Genomic DNA, 19,428 nt, shown 5'->3' on the forward strand with positions numbered 1-19,428 from the left:
TAAAAAATAAAAAACCTGAATTCCAATAGCATATCAAGAGTAAACATGTTACAATTGGTTTAGATTACATAAATCAAAATTATACATTTATAAAATACAACCAAAACACTACTTCAACAAATTGGATTATGAAATAATCCGCAAAAGAAGGGTGGAGAAAAAGAAAGAGGAATTCTATCTAAGCTTTCAGACACCTAGGACCTATGTAATCACAAGTATGCATCACTTACAAAGGTTGAGGAGCTCATCCTCTAGTATTTAAATTTTCCCTCAAACCCAGACACTCTTCTTCCTACTTGCTACACCGTTTAAAAGAAAAAAATTAAATATTACAACACACGCCTTTTATAGACATCGATCACGAAATCAATGGAGCTCCATTATCACTTGCATTATATATGACACAAAAAGTCATCTTGGTTTTCTGTTACTGTTTCTTCCTATTGCTGCACTCACATAGAAAATGAATATTAGATAATATCAACTTTATCCTCTATGATCACTTCACATTTTTTGTTCTACTGACACTATTAAATTTCATATTGCTGAATGATATTGAAAAGTAATACAACTAAAGCTGTATCATCATACTTCCCAATTGAATGTATAAAACTATGGCAATACACCAACATATTATTATACCAAAAATGTTACAACATATTCTTACCAGCATCACTTATCCATAATTTTGACAAAGATCTATTTCATTGATAGATGTTCCAAGTTAATACATCCAAGATTGACATCATTGCAGTACATCATTATTCAAAGAAACTATTCTATTTTGAGCTACTGTGTAATTATGGCACTGGTGCCTTCTCTTAACCACACAAAAGAGCAAAGAATTTGAAAGCTGCCAACATTGTGCAACATAAATATCTACGAAAATGACTTCCCAGATTATGTGAATAGGATTGGGTAAGTGTATTGTGCAGCTCTGTACTAAGTCCCATATCGGGTGTTTAATAGGTCAAACTAGACTTTATAAGTGATTAAGAGAAACCCCAATTGCAACTTGACTAGCCCTTTTAGGGTATAATGCATATATGCCTAGTGCTCTACTCGAGTCATAAGATATGGTATCAGAACCAACTTGGTAGTGCCATGTGGCTGGGGGCACTATAATACAACATAGGACTCGATGAGAACGTCATGAATTTAAGTGGAAGAGATTGTGATACCCTTAATTATGTGGATTAGATTGGGTAAGTGTGTTGTGCAAGTGCATGCTGAGTTTTACATCGGGTTTTTAATAGGTCGAATGCTATCTAAACAATGATGTGAAGGCTCAATTGTAACTTGACATGTTCTTTTGGGGGTACAGCATGTGCTACTAATGCTTTCCTTGGGTTGTGATTCTTATACACAGAGCCAAAGAGATTATATAGGGAACACAAATACAAAAAGAACTTGGTGTCGGTGTTGGGAGTGGTCTCGGTGTTGGGGTTTTACTGAATGTTCTTCTCTCTCTGAGTTTATGTCTTCTCTTAGCTTAGTTTCCTAATTTCTTGTTTTGCTGTGTTGTTTGTTTTTTTTTCTTCTTGTTCATCATCATGAACAACTTGTACTTTTCTTTTCTTTTTTCTCTTTATTAATAAATTTCTGATTACCTATCAAAAAAAAAAAAACAAATACGAAAAGAAATGGCATGCATAGTACATGCCTAGTTCGAAGTTATGATGCAGAAGTACTTACTCTAAATGCCAAGGCTATCTATGGCGAAGAAGATCTTGCTCTATGGACTCAAATTCTTTAAGATTGTCAACTACATTTTGAACTTTCTTGGATATCTGTTCACTATGCTCTTCAACCATTTTCATGAATGCATTTAGCTGTTCTTGGTATGTTGCACATAACCGTTTCTTATTCCGCAGCTCTGCAGTCAATTCCTGGATTTTTTTATCCTTTTCATCCTAGAAAAATAGTGAAGAAAAATCACTTAAATAATCAATAATCAATACCATCACTAGTTTGGTAAAAGCACCCGTGCAATACAATCATTTTATTGTCCAATTAAGGTGATTTCCCACTGAAAATTGCCACCTGTAATACTGTATGTATACTAGTATGTAGGTAACTGATATGCATGAATACATTTTTTTTATTAAGTATTCATCAAAATGGATATACGCATTCACACACAAAATGAGTAAATGACACTGAAGCTTTTGTACAATATATACATAAATGTCTGTAAACATTCATAAATGCCCAATGGTGTCAAAAATAAAAACTTAAAGGGATGATATTTAGCCTTCCTAAATGGGAAATCCCTAGGAGATACAGGAACTAAGGGGTGAATACAGAGATTTTAACGCATTCCCCAAATGTAGAAGTGATCTGTCCACTAGTCAAACAGTTCAAAAATTCAGTTCAAGAAGTTAGATGAATTAAAAAATAAATGTTAGTTTTTTATTCCTTTTGTCAAGGGTAAGATAGAGGGATCGAACCCCTAACACAAACCCCACAGAGGGGACGGAATGTCATCAGGCATCAGGCAATTGGCAAATAATTATGGACAATATGCATAAAGCATGAGAAAATATCTGACATACATTTTATATATATATATATATATATATATTGGTGAGTTTCAGATAGGAAAGAAAGGAGAAAAAAATTAATGTGGCCAACCCAATCTAATCTATCGAAGATCCATAGCCGACCCCATTTTGGGACTAAGACTTTGTTATTGTTGTTGTTGTGAGTTTAACACACCCCCAGTGAATTTTGAAATCATCACCTCACCCTTCATCCATTCTTATGCGAGAATTTGAGCTAGAGGTAACTGGTATATCTGATATCCATATACCACACTTGTGTTAAAGATATTTGGAATGAACTGTTCGCACACAACAAATCTTTCTCCATTTTATCATATATGTAACCAGGGTATCTCTATGCATTTGAGTATCAGACTCAGAAACTTGACCAATTCACACTTCCAACTGTGGTCGAGAAAAGGTATAAAAGTACTGAACAAGTGTGCCCTGTTAGTTTGAGGCTCAACAAGGTTTCTTGCCAGTCCAACACTGAAATGTGAAAGCATTAGTAGTAGTTTTTCCTTGAAGTTCCCCCTGTATTGTAAAATATGCACAAGTGTGTGATATCCATCAGAATCATCCCAAATCCATATGGGAATGATTCTCTGCTAGGACACTTGTTTTTTTTTTTTTTGAAAAGTGATTCTCTGCTAGGACACTTACATTTTGTCCTAGAGAATTACAATACTAGGCAAGTCTCAGGAGAAAGTCTATAATTGCAACAATGCCTCCAAAAAGCAAAATATTCCCTTTTGGTCATCTTTATTGATCATTTCAATGTAGGACATCCTAGAGCTTCGCATGAAAAGAGCTGGATTAGATACAGGAAACCTCTAATACCAAATCTGATGTTGGACATATTCCTAAAAGCAAGATCCTACACAAGTCTTTATAGAACAGCCAGTTGTGGTGCCTGAACAATGACTAGATAACACAAGGCTTCATTACAGAAGCAACTACATAATAGTTCTCACAAACGACCAGTTGGGTTGCCTGCGCATAATACTACTATCCCCTTGATATTTTTTATAAGTAATAAATAGTTCATTAAAAATGGGTAAAGCTCTGGTACATGGAGAGTATACAAGAGCCCCACCAAAAAGTTAACATCTAAAATTACATAGACCAAGAAAATCAATAAAAGAAGTATACTCTAGATTCCCGATATTTCTTAATCATTTTAAGAAAAATCTCAAAAAGAAAAATCACAAATTAAGCACCGAGGTCTTAGGCAAAATGGAATAGCATTCCACACATCAAAATTCTAACATCTCTTAGATACTCCTCCCCAACATGCTAACAACTCCTTCACAGAACTTGGCATTACCAAATGAACTTCAAATAAGGCAAAAGCCAATGACCAAAGTTCTCTTGCTATGGCACAATGTGGAAAAAGATTATTGATTGTCACCCTAGAAGCCTTACACAAACAACATCAATCAACAATAGAAATGTCATGCCTACAAATCTACAGTTAATATTAACCATGAGCTGATGTCCAAAGTCCATATGAAAACTACCTTCCTTGGAGTCTTTGTCTTCCATATTGCTTTCCAACGAAAATACAATCCACAGATTCTCAATGTCCATTGATAAAGTGTGAACCTAAAGAACACTCACTCCTAACCAACCAACGTATCCTGGAAACTTTCTGAACCAGTACTCTAATTAAACCCTAAGGCTCTTTGCTGGAGATTAAGTCTTTCTTCTTACACACTCTTTGAATGAAGTGTGGTTTTTTCTCACTTTTCTTGTTCTTCCTTTTCTTTTTTTCTTGACTGTTGTTCTTTTGTTTCTTGATTTGTGCCACCATAGTACATCCCCAATGTACTCGGTTTGGCAATCTTTCTATTTTTAATAATATTCTTACGTTATTTATCAAAAAAAAAAAAATCCTAAGGCTCTGTCTTGGTGACCAACCAGTTTGACTCAGACCATCTAGTTCAAGAGTACATGGAAAATCATCTCATGGTCCTAACCCTCCATTGCTCATGCTAATATAGTATTATTAGGCCTCCTTCAGTAATTAGCCCTCATTTGGACCAACACCTTTGCCAACCATGATAACATGGTTATATTTAAGAACTAACGGAGTGCAATGCATTATTTGCCTATAATAAATCACTCTATCCATGCGTAAAGCTAATGAAACCACTGACATGGACCGTTAAATAACTCAAATTAGGATTTCTCATTTTCATGTTTAGGCAAGGCCCAAATGACAAAGGGCCTCCAGTCAGAACAGGATTCCATAGTTGCACAGCGGAAATTCCAAATATATATTTGAGCCAAAACCTTTAGAAACAATTTGCCTTCTTTTAGTATAAAAAAATAAAATAAAAAAACTTTTTTTTCTAGTAACTAAATTAATCAATATATAGAACTAAGGGGATAAAACATAGTTTGGTTTGCCAAACCATACAATTAAAACAGGAAAATCTAGCGGACTCACCCAAAAATGTTCCAGGGGAACATCCTTCAAGGGCTACTTTCTACCAAAATTTCTCAATAGTCAACCACTCTCCCCTTACCCATAAAATCCTCGTGCCTTTAAAGGAAATTAAAATATTGAGCAAAAAGACTTATGAAATGCAATCTAGTAATTCTTTCTTAGTACACCTTCCCTCTTGATAAATAAGAATTTTGGAAGAATAGCTTTTAAATATTCCCCGTAGAAAAGTCCAGTAAAGCTTGCTTGTTTATATGGATAACTCCATTTAAAAATCCACAATTGCTGATGGAAAAACAACATTAGATACCCCCAAAAAAAAAAAAAAATCAAGATTTGTGGTCAAATTTTTAAGTGGGGGATTTCTTGGAACCTCTCATAGGTTGTTTTAGTTATTATTGAGTCTTAGAATTACGCTTTCTGAGTTAGAAAATTGCTAGTTCAGTTTTAATTAGAGGCCCATGAGTTTTATTTTGTGTTCTGAGTTTTTTCCCTATTTTGTTTAGATGTTCTTGAGTACTTTTTCTTTGCTATTAGTAATCCTGATCTTTCTAACAATAGGTTATTTTTTCTAGGAAAGGGGTAGGAATAACCTATTTAAAGGCTTTAATGTGATCAATAACATTCATATTGAGATTGATTTTTATAAAATTAACAGCTTATCTTAAGCTTTGCGAGTGCAATTGCCTTCTCCTCTCCTACCTAATTGTAATTACTTAGGATAACCTAGGTGTCATTGCTGAGTTTTTTATCTTTCTTTATTTTACATTCTTTCCATTACCAAAACCCGTAAACATCAAATCGTACACAAGAACCCTTCAAGAACTCATCAATAAGTCTAAATTAGGGCTGAATTCCTAAATATCCTACATCAAAATTGGTATCAAATCCCATCAAAGCTTCTGTCCCACATCAGTTACTATATCTGCACTCGCTGAAAGTTTTGATTATTAACCTTGCCTAAGGCATTGTTCAAGCATCCACTCCCCCAAACAGTTCTATAGTAATTCACAAGTGCTCAAAGTACTAAAGTAATCACCTAAAGCAGAGTCCACTAGGTCATGTCTACTATTCAGAATATATATATATATATATCCAATTCTTTTTTTTTTTTTTTGATAGGTAAGCAGAAAAATTTTATAAATGATAGAAAAAAGAGAAATACAAGAAGTTCATGATGATGAAAAAAAAAAATGAGCAAACAGAACAATAAACAGAGGGTAATCAGGAAACTAAGCTAAGGGAGGACAAAAACTCAAAGAGAGAAGAACAATCAGTAAAACCCCGACAACGAGACCACTCCAAAAGACTACGATGGCATAAAAGCTTTAACTCATCCAACGTCTTCTCTTTGTCCTAAAAGGATCGACGATTTCGTTCCAACCACACAATCCACATTAAGCACCCTGGAACTAAGTTCCAAATGTCCGAGTTATGTTTCCCATGCCACTGATACCAGCAAGATAGCAAACCTGCCACCGATCCTGGCATAACCCAAAGAATACCAAAGGCTTGAAGCATAAAAGACCATAGGGAATGGCATAACCCAAAGAATACCAAAGGCTTCCAAATGTCCAATTCTTTGTTTCGGTTATATATAAATCATAGAATTTGTTAGCAAATTCATGCAACATACTTTTTGCATAAATGAGAAAGCAGAATATTTTGGGTCTTTAAGTTTTTGGAACTTACGCCAAATGTATTCTTTTTAGTCACATCTTGTCAATCTAGCATAAAAGTACTTTTTTTTTTTTTGAGTACATGTATCATTGTATCAAATGAATTATACTTTGAATGGGTTTGCCAGTAATGGCTTTTCACAATGTAGATAATGTATTCTACAAAATCTACATAAGGTTGTTTATCTTGTTTTGGTGAAAATTCAAGCCATAGTAAATGAGCCCCACTTAATTTGGAGCCTTGCAATTATATAACATTCCAAATAAACTCCTCAAAGAATTCCATATTTAACATTCCAAATAAACTCCCCAAAGAATTCCATATCTATTCCAATTGAATACTCTTTGCCTTCTATATGCATATAAGTTTGCGTTCTCTCCAAGGCCTATATTTCCATTTAATGCTCCCAATTCTTCTTAAAAATAAGAACACAATAGATATATTGTGGGCTAAAAATTGTATAAGACCAAATATAAAGAATATGATCTAAAACATTAAGGGGACAAAACATAAATAGTCATTATAAAGGATGTGGAGAAGTAAATAAACCCAAAGCAAAGATATAGATTTATTGAACAGGTAATGGAGTGACAAAATGGTAAAAATACTGCAGCAAAAAATTATATAAGAGATAAGAAAACTCACCATTGTTTGGCGAGCTTCACGTGGGGACACCACAAGTGGATGATTATGGTCCTTTACAAATTTTGTGATCACCCATTTTCCAGACTTATCATATTTTACATGAATCATTGCCTTACAACCTTCCCTTGTGCTTGGCCGTGGCTTTCTAACTGGCCCAAACTTACCACGAATGCTAACACAGTGGCCCTCCTTATTACATCCAAGCCGGCGAGCAAGAATCTTCCCATCTCTTTCAGAGCGACGGCAAGACATCACTCGCATAACGAATCCTAGCCGCCGTGCATACTCATCATAGAATATCTTGGCAGAATCTTCAGATTCAAATTCCATACCCTCATATGGTTCTAGAACTGTATCTCCTTCATATGCAGCCAACTCAGCTCCAGCAGAACTCTCCACTCTGGCCCCCTCATCAGAATCCACTGCCACACAACATTATTTGCCCTTTGCTTTCAAATATGAAAGTTTCATCATCTTGTAAAATAAGCTAAGTCATTCAAGAACAAAACAAAAGCAGTAGCATTCTAGTTCATCACCAACAAAACTGAGGATAGGATTACAATTTATGAGGTTTCAAATTTTATGCTTCTCATTCTTACAAAACAAGAACAAACAAACGAAACAATACCACAAACAGAAACTCAACCTTTGCATTAAACCAAGTAGCCATATAATGAGTAACTGGTATTTCTTTTCTTGGGAGCAACCAACCAGAGCATATATAAGGCAAAATTTCATCTCTCTCTTTTCCTTTCCAGCATTTAATTGATCAAACAGTTGGTGAGCACAAAAAAACATTGCAGACGCATAAATTTCAAATATCAAGGCAAACATGTATCCCAGCTGATTACTCAGTTGTGGTAACCAACACATCAAAAATCACATAAAAGTAGCAGTAAAAGCAACAAACAAACTATAAAAAAATAAAAATAAAAAAAAAACCATAAATTTAGCATCTTTAGAACTGTATAAGCGGTAGCAAGCTAACATTTCTTCAATAGCAATACAAAAAATGGGCATAAAGCATGTGAATAATTACTCCAACAAAAAATCCCAACAGCCCAAATAAGCAAAACCCATTAAAATTAAGCCTTCCACCTTACAAATTCACAGTATTTACCAATGAACTTTTGAGTGGCTGATTCAGAAAGAGACAAATGGAGCAGAGAAATGGGAAAAGGAAATTAAGGGGTTGCATCAGATGAAGAAATAAGTAATGGGTATTCTTTGAAATTCTGAAATAGTAGTAGAAAAAGGGTGAGTGACTTACTTGGTTTAAAGAGTGTGAAAGACGAGGATCTTCGTGTGTTGTGAAAAGGGGGGCACAGACAAGAGCCACAGAGAGACAGAGACTGGCTGCCTCGTGAGTTTCCAACTTTGGAAGAGGTTGTTTGTTCAAAAACGAGGTTGGATATATGTTGGGGGGGATTTTCAGATTTTGGGCCTTTTTGTGAGTGGTGGTGATAGTATGGACTTGGGTCTAAGGACATCTAAGGTTGGATACCCACTTGTGTGCAGCCACGTGTCAAAATATTTTTCATTTTTTTAAATGTGCCACAGATTTTATCATAATTCTAACATGATAGTATGCGACTAGCTGTCCATTACTTTCATATTGACCTATTACTTGTTCTTAACTATTCACACTCACAGTCAACCACATCAAAGTTGTGTTCACAGATTTTCTCGTTACAAATCCTTCCCATTTGTCCTTATGTTATAATTTAATTATCACCAAGAGACTTATACCTCAATTGGTATTTCTTGTTTTTTTTTTTTTATTAAAAAAACTCACATTTCCAATTATCAATTATCAAAATAATCCTTCCATTTGTTTTTCTTAATATCTAAAACATTTTTCATAAATTTTTTCAAATGTTGAGGTAACAAGTTTATAGAAGATAAAGTGATGTCATTAGCATGTTTATGTGAAAATAAATAATAATACATTGTGAAAAATATTGTAGGAAATATTCCGCATGTAATATTACAGGTTTTTTCCAACTTTGTACTACTTTTTAGTTTTTAGAGCAATGTTGGACGATATCATTTTTGTTAGGACCAATTTTGATACAAAGCATGGTTTAAGAACCTAATTAGAAGATCACCAATTAGAAATAAAACAAGACATTAGGGAATCAAAAGCTGAAATAAAATTCTCAAATGAACAAATGGCCAAATAAATAATTGCTTTAAAATTAGAAAAACAAATATTTGCACCAGAAGAATGCATATAACTTCCACATCTTTACATTTATGTTTATGTTGTAATATAAATCAATTTTAATTATAAATATTAAAATGCTCCAACACAATGGAAAGAAATAATAAAAAAGAAAAACAATTGATGTATTAACAGCGTTACAGCAAGAAGAAAAATATAAAAGAATTTAAGAACAATTAAAAGATCCCGCATGCCTTTTGGCACATGAAAAAACATATGGTGCAATATACCCACTAAAGCCAGACAAATTCAATTGAATCAGGAATTATTGGAATATTGCAAAAACAAAATCAAAGATTCATTAGACAAAGGATTAATTAGGAAAAGTTTTTTTCATATATATACAAGATAGAAATTCTACTCTATATATCCTAATTTAAGTATATATATATGTGTGAAGTTTCCTCCTGAAAACTTAAACTCTGGCCCTTACCCCTACCCTATAAGCACTTATACTTATGGAGTAATCATCGCATCAAGGGTGCATGATGATAATTAGGAAAAGTTAATCACCATGGAGTTGTTCTGCTATTTATGTCCAAAAAAAAAAATTGAATTAGAAAGTGGTTAGTAATAAACTATAAGCCCCTAAATAAAGCTCTGAAATGGATTAGATGCCACATCCGCAATAGAAAGATTTATTATCAAGATTGCATAAAGCCACAATTTTTTTTTTTTTTTCCAAATTTGATATGAAGTATGGATTTTGGCAAATTCAAATTGATGAAGATTATAAATATAAGATTGCCTTTACAATTCCTTTTGGACATTTTAAATGGAATTTTATGCATTTTGGATTAAAAAATGCCCTTAGTGAATTCCAAAATATAATAAATGATATATTTACCCCATTTACAGAATTCTCAATTGCCTACATTGATGGTGTATATTAGTCTTTTTGGAATCAGTTAATCAACAGTGGAAACATTTAAATTCGTTTGTTCAAATCATAAAGAACAATGGGTTAGTTGTATCACCAACTAAAATAAAATTATTCCAAGACAAAATGAGATTCTTAGGACATAATATTTATCAGGGAACAATAACACCAATACAATTCAAAGCTTTTTAGGAAGTTTGAATTATGTATCAGATTGTTATAAGAATTTGGGGGAAATATGTAGACTTTTTTTCAAAGATTAGAGAAAAATCATCCTCCTTAGTCCAGTCAACATAATGAGATTATTAGAAAACTCAAAAAACATGTCAAATCCCTTCCATTCTTAGGTCTTCCATCCCCATATTCTTCAAAATTGTTGAAACTGATAACTCTAGCTTGGCTATGGAGGTATTCTAAAACAAAAACAAAAACAAATAAAAACAGAATAAAAATTTAAATAAATAAATAAATAAAAAAGAGCAAGTATTATGTTTTCATTCAAGTGTCTAGAATGATGCACAACAAAAACATAGTATAATCAAAAAATAAGTTTTTCCAATTTTTTTTTTATCTTAAAATTTCAAGATGATCTTTTAAACCAAAAATTTTAGTTTGAGTTTATTGCAAAAGTGCAAAAGATGCTTTATTCAAAGATGTTGAAAATTTAGCTTCAAAACAAATTTTTGCAAGATGCATGGCAAGCAATTTTAAGTTCCTTTGAATTTGAAATTGAATACATAAAAGGAAAATCAAACTATATTCCTAATTTCTTAGACAGAAATTTTACAAGGAAAATAAGCTCTTTAAATAAGTCCTCTTAAAAAAAAACTAGCCCCAATAATTTGAAGACTAGCATGGATTCAAGAGTATCAATTTCTTTGAATTATTTTCAGTAAATGCATTGTTATCAGTTCAATTATCTCCGAACAATACATGAGTATCATTTATTTCAAGAATCAAAATCACTTTGTATCAGTTCTACAATTATTCTACATCAAGACAAATTTTTTTCTACAAAAGTATCACACCCATTGTAAGGTTGAATTTATTCAACCATCTAATTGGCTTTATTCCGTACCAAATTTGCTTGTAATTCAGCATTTAGTAACCCTGTATTTAGGTGGGTTTGATGTAAGGGTAGTGAGTGAGATAGAGTGAAGATTGCTTAAGAGTGTGCAAGAAAACAGAGACTCGCGGCTGGGCCTCGCGGGTGACTCGCGGCTTCAAGCTGCCAGACGCAGCACACGTGCCAAGCATGCTAGAAGGTGAACAGTCATGCAAGCTGGAGCACTACAGGACAAAACAGGACAACTGGCCATACGGTTATCTCGTGACTGGATCTCGCGACTTAGTCAAGTCGCGAGGTCAAGCCGCGAGCCACCCCTGTTTTGTAAAACCTGACGTTTCACATTCCTCTCCCACTCCAGTATAAATACCCATTTTACCCACGATTGTAAGAAAGCTTCCAGAGAGAATTTTGAGAGAGAAACCCTAAAGAAAAATAAGATTGATTCACCCACAATCTATACATTAGAGTCTCTTCAAATTCCTCAACTCTCTTCCTCTCCATTGTCAAATCCTTAAGAGGCATTATATCAAACTTGGTTCTCACTCTCATCATCACTGTGAGACAGCTGTTTGGATTTCTGGGAAGCAGTTAGGAAGGAACCAATCTTCATTGGTTGATGCTACGGTCTAGTAGCGGAATCCGAGAAGCTAGAAAAGAAAAAGGTTCGGCGCAACCTCGTTGGAGCAAGAAGCTTGGAGGGCTTAGGTGCACTGGGTAGATTAGGCTTGGAGGGTCTATTGCTGTCCATGTATCCCAACTGTATTTTCTAGTGGATTGTTTACCGCTTGGAGGACGGCGGAGAGGTTTTACGCTGAGGGCTTCGGTTTCCTCTTTGATAACACATCGCGTGTTGTTTTTGTGTTTGCATCTTCCTTCCTCTCTATCTTTGCCTTTTTATTATCTGCTGTGGATTGTGTTTTGTTTTGGCTTAGATAGTTTCTACCAATTTCATATTATAGCGTATGTTAAGTTTCCGCACACTAGTTGTTTGACATATTGCTTGAATTAGTTAAGTTGTAATTTGGGGGTCTAAATGTTCAAAGGTGTTTATACATGTTTTTGAACTTTCACCCATGACACACAAGAACCAACCTTATCTCATCGAATCGGAATTATTCAATTTGGTATCAGCTTTCCAATGGAAAAAGAATCAAAATTATTCAAGATTTTCATTATTTAATATTATAGAAGAATCAAAATTATTCAAGCTTTCTACTACTTGATATCAGCTTTGCAAAAATATCAGTCCTCTTTTTTTCTTTTTTCTTTTTTTTTTTTGTGAATGTGAGGATAAGTATTATTGAAGTTTTTTTACTTTTTGAAGTCCCAGCCTCCCAGTATCAAAAACTATTAGAGCATCTCCAATGGTCTATGTAAATCCAAAATTCTCTCTATAATAGAAAGTGAAACCCAAAAAAAGCTCTCAAATTGACTCTCTATTCCTAGATTTTTTTTTTTTTTTTTGGCTCATGAACAGTAGCTCATCAAGTCTGATGAGCTACTGTTCACTCTTCAAATGCTTTTTTCCTATTATAATAATTAGGTGTTAAATAAAAAAATGTTGGAAGATGTGTAGTTGTTAAAAAAAGAATAAATAATGAATGAAGAAATAATATTTAAATAAAATAGAGAATGAGATAGAAAATCTATTATAAGTGTATTTGAAAAAGTGAGTAACTAAAAGGTAAAAGTTACTGTTCATTCTCCAAATAGTACAAAAATTTGGAGATTCTGCTAGAGATGCTCTTGAAAACTTTTCACTGTATCAGTATTTGGACGTATTAGAAAATTGTCTTCTAACAGTTACTATGCTATATTAGTGCATTTTAGTGCATTATTCATCCATTATCGTGTAGTAACTGTTCACACAAAGAATATGAAATTATTTGTGATAGTTATTGTGTAGCACTGTTTACTACTATTCAGAACTATTTACTTTCATTGAATTATTCCGAATTTAATATTTTTTTTATTGGCTTTTTCACTTTTGCATGCCTATATATATATATATATATATATATATATATATGTGTGTGTGTGTGAAAATTATACATACTCTGGGAGCATTGATCCCTTGTCTCACATGAGGGGTGAGTCCCACATATGAGGCTCACCTCTCATGTGAGAGAAATGACCAATGCTCTAAGAGTATATAATAATTAGGGGTGTGCAATCAATTCATCAAAACCAACCCCACCTGACCTAAACCAACCCTCCAGATTGGTCGATTTTTAGGGCTTGGTGGGTTGGGTTGGGTTACAAAATTTTTTTTGATAGTAGGTCAGGTTGGGTTCGGGTCATAAAATTCCAAACCCAACCCGACCCGTCCATATATTTAAAATATATTATATAATTAATATTTCTTTTTAAATAGCTAGCTCTTCTTCTAATCCTATATAAAAACCAATATTAATTCATATATTAATGTATAACTGAATTGGAATATTAGTTCATATATTAATGTGTATTTTGTTTATCAACTTTGTGACAGTTGTGATATATTTTTTTCTGATCAATTTAATAATAATAGTAATAAAAAAATTGTCAAACTCATGGGTTCAACCCAACCCATGTGGGTTGGGTTACGTTGAATTTTTTTTTAACCCATTATGGTGGGTTGGGTCAAAAAATCTCCTTAACCCGACCCATGCACACCCCTAGACTAATAATTTCCCCTATACATATGACATTCGTATTAATGTAGACTAAAAAAAAAAAAAAGAGACTGAATAATTAAGCTCCAAAATCCAAATAGACTTTGGATAAGTTCATAAAAGGCCAAATAAACTCTCTCAGTCCCTTATTAGCCCCCGAAGAACCCTTCCTTGTATAAGAAAAAATAATTTGTATCAAAAAATTATTCTTGTATTATATTCAAGAATTTGAATGCATGCTCGATTTTAAAGTACTATTCAAGTAAGTTTTTAAGCTTTCAAAAATAGATTTTCATTATCAGTTTTTATATATTGTACCATTATTCTATTCTTGCAGTACACACTTCTTTCTTAATATCGATCCGTATTATTCTCTTCATCCACTCACTCATATTTCATGTCTTGGGTTGTACATGGTATCCTTATTGTTCTCTTCATCCATATATCAAGTTCTAGTTTTTTTTTTCTTTGGTGGTGTTTATTAATTATTACACATCCTACAGTCTCACACACACATACTCAAACTGCACATAAATTGTGACTTGAAGGAATTGTGACTTCAAGTCATAACTTATGTGCAGTTTGAGTGTAATAGTTTCTTATTAAAAAAAAAGGGGGTTGGTTATATATAGTTGTAGTTGTTAAGCACATGCATTTTGTATTTAAATACTTTTCTCAAAGCTCAGTTTAAGCAAGGAAGTCATTTTACTCATTCTGTTTCTTTCTTTATCTCTATTTCTTTCTTTAGCTCAGTTTAAAAAAAGAACTCTCTCTAAATTGAGGTGAGGATGAAAGTTCAAATCATATCAAGAAAGTTGATAAAACCAGCAACTCCAACTCCACCTCACCTTAAGAGTTTCAAATCATCCTCCATAGACCAGCTTGCCCCTGAAGCATATGTGCCATTTATTGTTTACTACGATGCCAATGGGGACAAAAATGAAAATGATGGAAGGAGGAAGCGTTTGCAGAAATCACTTTCAGAAATCTTAACCCTCTATTACCCTTTGGCTGGTAGATATATCAAAGATAAGCAACTAGTTGACTGTAATGATGAGGGGGTGGAATACTTGGAAGCCCAAGTAAGTGGCAAGCTTGCTCAACTTCTCCAAGGAGAACTCAAACCCGAGCTGTTGAATCCTCTTGTTCCGAATGCAATGCCATCTGCAACTACTCCTTTAGCATTTGTTCAAGTCAACATGTTTGATTGCAGTGGCCTAGCCATTGTGCTGCTCTTTGCGCATTTCATAGCCGATGGGATTTCAGCGACTACGTTTTTCAATGCATGGGCTACATCATGCAAATCAGCACGGATCAATGAAGTGATTCACCCAAGATTCGACCTGGCTTCTTTCTTCCCACCAAAAGAGAATGTTGTACCTGCAAAGCCCCCTAAGAATAATCCTGGAGCTCCAATCATCACAAGAAGGTTTGTGTTCAATGGTGCTGCAATAACAAGCCTAAAAGCCATTGCCAAAGGTAGTGCTTGTGATTCTGATCAATTATTAACAAAACGCAAACCTTCACGGGTAATGGTAGTGACAGCATTAATATGGAAGGCTCTCATTGCTGTGGCACAAGCTAAACATGGGCACTTAAGGGCCTCTATTTTGTGTCATTCATTGAACCTGCGCAAAAGGACAGCTCTGCCAATACCAGATAACTCTTTTGGAAATTTCTACATGGTGGCCAATGCTCGGTTTGGTGGAGATAGAGAAAGCGATGTGGAGTTGCATGAATTGGTGGGTTCACTTCATGATTCAATAAGGAATGTGCTTGATGACTGTAAGAAACCACAAAATGGGGATGATTTGATTTCCATGATGACTAACTCCTTGAGAGAGGTTGATGAAGAACTTGAAAGAGGTGAGACCGATATATTTATGTTCACTAGCTGGTGCCGATTCTGTGTGTATGAAGCGGATTTTGGTTGGGGAAAGCCTACTTGGTTGAGCAGTATAGCCGTTCCTATGGAAATGGTTGGTCTGCATGACACCAAAGATGGTGATGGAATTGAGGCATGGATGAGTTTGCACGAAAATGCTATGCTTCTATTTCAGAATTATCCACAGATTAAAGCCTTTACCTCCCAAATCTAGCTGCGTGCTCAATTTAGTGCTTACTTTTAATATGTTCGACTAAGTAAGAATAAATTTCAAGTAATGTTTTTATTACATTCCTTATGGTCTAAATATATGTATGTTAGGTGAGAGAATGGCATAAACATTTCAGTAACTAATTAGTATGAATTTGTGCTCAGTAAGATTTTTCTTATGGTCCGAGTTTAAGCATGTTGGAATTTGGATTCTCTTAGGGTATATAACTCTGGAAGATTGACCTTAATTATTTGGTTATCTTTTTTTAACAATGACGGCTTGTCTGGTTCAAATATAAATATATTGCATTTAATTTATTTCATTATGAGTTAAGTCCTTTTGAATATAAACCACTATTAGTTTTTTTAAAACATTCTCTCTATATGCGTTAAAACTATCTTCTTCATCTTCTCCTGATACACCGAATTTTTTACACCCAGACCTTTGTATTTATGGGGGTTAGTGAGATGCATGATTGTGAGTGAAAAAATCTTTTTTCGTTTTTTTTTTTTTTTGGTGCCAGCATTGCTCAAAAGAAATCATTTCACCCAGTATGTTACACACACGGTGTGTTTTTACCCACCGTGTGTAACACACTGGAGCTTTTTTCCAAAAGAAAACTACTTTTAGTCTTTCCACTCGACGCAAAACACAAGCCAAAGGACTAGTCCACCGAATTTTTCACACCCAGACCTTTGTATTTATGGGGGCCTAGTGAGATTCATGATTGTGAGTGAAAAAATCTTTTTTCCTTCTTTTTTTTTTTTTTTTGGTGCCAGCACTGCTCAAAATAAATTATTTCACCCAGTGTGTTACACACATGGTGTGTTTTTACCCACCGTGTGTAACACACTGGAGCTTTTTTCCAAAAGAAAACTACTTTTAGTCTTTCCACTCGACGCAAAACACAAGCCAAAGGACTAGTCCATTGAATTCTTCATCAACGAAGAATAGAAATAATAAAGCTGCAAAATTATTCTTATGCGTTGATGAGAGACGTTTCACAGTTGAGGTGAGAAATGAAGGTCCAAATTGTATCAAGAAAGTTGGTAAAACCATCAACTCCAACCCCACCTCACCTTAGGAGTTTCAAAACATCATCGATAGACCAACTTGCTCCTCAAGCATATGTGCCCATCATTTTGTACTACCATGCCAGCAATGGAGACGAAATTGATGGAAAGAGGAAGCGTTTGGAGAAATCACTTTCAGAAATCTTAACCCTCTATTACCCTTTAGCTGGGAGATACATCAATGATAATAAAGTAGTTGATTGTAATGACTACGGGGTGGAATACTTGGAAGCCCAAGTAAGTGGTCAGCTTGCTCAACTTCTCCAAGAAGAAGTGATCAAACTTGAGCTGTTGAATAATCTTGCTCCCTTTGCAATGGTATCAGCAAATACTCCTTTAGCACTTGTTCAAGTCAACATGTTTGAGTGCGGTGGTCTAGCCATTGGGTTTCTCTTTTCGCATATTATAGCTGATGGAATTGCAGCCACTACATTCCTCAATGCATGGGCAACAGCATGTTGTATAGCAGGGATCAATGGAGTGATTCGCCCGAGTTTCGACCTGGCTTCTTTTTTCCCACCAAAAGAGAATATAGCTGTTGTGCGCCCCAAGAATCTTGGAGCTCTAATCATCACCAGAAGGTTTGTGTTCAATGGGGCAGCAATCACAAGCCTAAAAGCCATTGCCAAAGGTGGAGCTTGTGATTCTGAATCATTAACAAAACAACCACCTTCACGGGTAATGGTGGTGACTGCATTAATATGGAAGGCTCTCATTGCTGTGGAACAAGCTAAACATGGGCACTTGAGGCCCTCTATTCTGTGTCATTCATTGAGCCTGCGCAGAAGGACGGCTCTGCCAATACCAGATAACTCATTTGGGAACCTCTACATGATGGCCAAAGCTCGATTTGGTGGAGAGTGTGGAGACAGTGAGAGCAAGATGGAGTTGCATGAATTGGTGGGCTTGCTTGATGATTCACTAAGGAATGCTCTTGCTGACTGCAAGAAACCGCAAAGCGGGGATGATTTGGTTTCCATGATCACCAACTCCTCAAGAGAGATCAGTGAAGAACTTGAAATAGGTGAGACTGATGTCTTTATTTTCAGTAGCTGGTGTCGGTTCCCTCTGTATGAAGCGGATTTTGGTTGGGGAAAACCTATTTGGGTGAGCAATAGACCTAAACCTGTGGAAATAGTTAATCTAATGGACACAAAAGATGGTGATGGAATTGAGGCCTGGGTGCACCTGAATGAAAAAGACATGCTTCTGTTTCAAACTCATCCGGACATTACAGCCTTCACCTCCCACCAAATCTAGCTGAATCTCTCAATTTGATTTCTGTAAGAATAAATTTCATGATATGTTTTTGTTAAGTTTCTTATGGTCTGAGTATATGTATGTTAGGTGAGAGAAAGGACCTAGCATTTCAGTATGTTGGGTTCTTAATTAGTATGAATTTGTGCCCAGTATTTATGCATGTTGGAATTTCAATTTTCAAAGGGAAAATAACTCTGCAAGATTGACCATAATTAGCTATTTATGTTTAGTTTTTTTAAACTAAGATGGCTCCTGTGATTCAGATAAAAATCAATTATTGTATTTGATTTTTATTTCCACGCCCATGACTTTTGTATTGATTGAGGACTGGTGAGATAGAATGATTCTGAGTGAGAAATTTTATTCCTTTTTTGGGGTTCCAGCACTGCTCAAAAGTAAACTACTTTTAGGACTAGTCCATTGAACTCTTCATCAATGAAGAATAGAAATTGAGCTGCAAAATTATTCCATTCTTGTAGTCACATTATGATTAATGCTAGCTCTTCTGAGCCTTGAAATATTTTTCTCTAACCTGCATTTGTGCAAAAACTTGAAAAATTAAAAATAGTCACCTGCTCTTCAAGAAAATGCTATATGAATTTTTTTTTTTTTTTTTTTTTTAATATATGGCTTTAACTCAAACAATTTTCAGTATTCCCAATCTCATACAATCAAACACCTCTTTTCTCCATATCAATTTCATCAACGGATCTGAGTAGTGATTCAAAAAAAAATTAGGCATGTGATTTGAAGTCTCAATCCAAAATTAACAAGTTATTTGAAAATTATTGTGTAGGTATAATTAGAACAGTTCAAGATGGATAAAGTGGGTTGTTAAAAAATAATCGTTTTGCA

The 19,428-nt window shown here is 34.6% G+C and overlaps 3 protein-coding genes across 7 annotated transcripts; 2 read left to right on the plus strand and 1 right to left on the minus strand.

Annotated features, from left to right (window-relative positions):
• Positions 1-8,761, minus strand: LOC115965411 (protein FAR1-RELATED SEQUENCE 5). 5 transcript variants are annotated; one of them, XM_031084623.1, is made up of 4 exons: positions 8,588-8,761; positions 7,318-7,739; positions 1,696-1,913; positions 1-446 (listed from the first exon to the last, which is right to left on the minus strand). In XM_031084623.1, coding segments are annotated over exons 1-3 (627 nt in total). In that variant the 5' UTR covers positions 8,589-8,761; the 3' UTR covers positions 1-446; positions 1,696-1,709. The 5 variants fall into 5 exon arrangements, with proteins under 5 accessions (XP_030940483.1, XP_030940486.1, XP_030940487.1 ...); XM_031084626.1 differs by having other exon boundaries at positions 7,318-7,761; XM_031084627.1 differs by having other exon boundaries at positions 7,318-7,766.
• Positions 8,762-13,620: 4,859 nt separating this feature from the next.
• Positions 13,621-16,539, plus strand: LOC115964895 (acetyl-CoA-benzylalcohol acetyltransferase-like). The gene is made up of 2 exons (XM_031084124.1): positions 13,621-13,638; positions 14,927-16,539. The coding sequence occupies exons 1-2, from the start codon at positions 13,621-13,623 to the stop codon at positions 16,241-16,243; spliced, it is 1,335 nt and encodes a 444-aa protein (XP_030939984.1). The 3' UTR covers positions 16,244-16,539.
• Positions 16,540-17,030: 491 nt separating this feature from the next.
• On the plus strand, positions 17,031-18,772 carry LOC115965780 (acetyl-CoA-benzylalcohol acetyltransferase-like). The gene has a single exon (XM_031085083.1). It carries the CDS (start codon positions 17,260-17,262, stop codon positions 18,571-18,573), a length of 1,314 nt encoding a protein of 437 aa, XP_030940943.1. The 5' UTR covers positions 17,031-17,259; the 3' UTR covers positions 18,574-18,772.
• The last annotated feature ends 656 nt before the right edge of the window (positions 18,773-19,428 follow it).

Source organism: Quercus lobata, chromosome 10 (assembly GCF_001633185.2).
Source record: "Quercus lobata isolate SW786 chromosome 10, ValleyOak3.0 Primary Assembly, whole genome shotgun sequence".
Taxonomy (NCBI): Eukaryota; Viridiplantae; Streptophyta; class Magnoliopsida; order Fagales; family Fagaceae; genus Quercus; species Quercus lobata.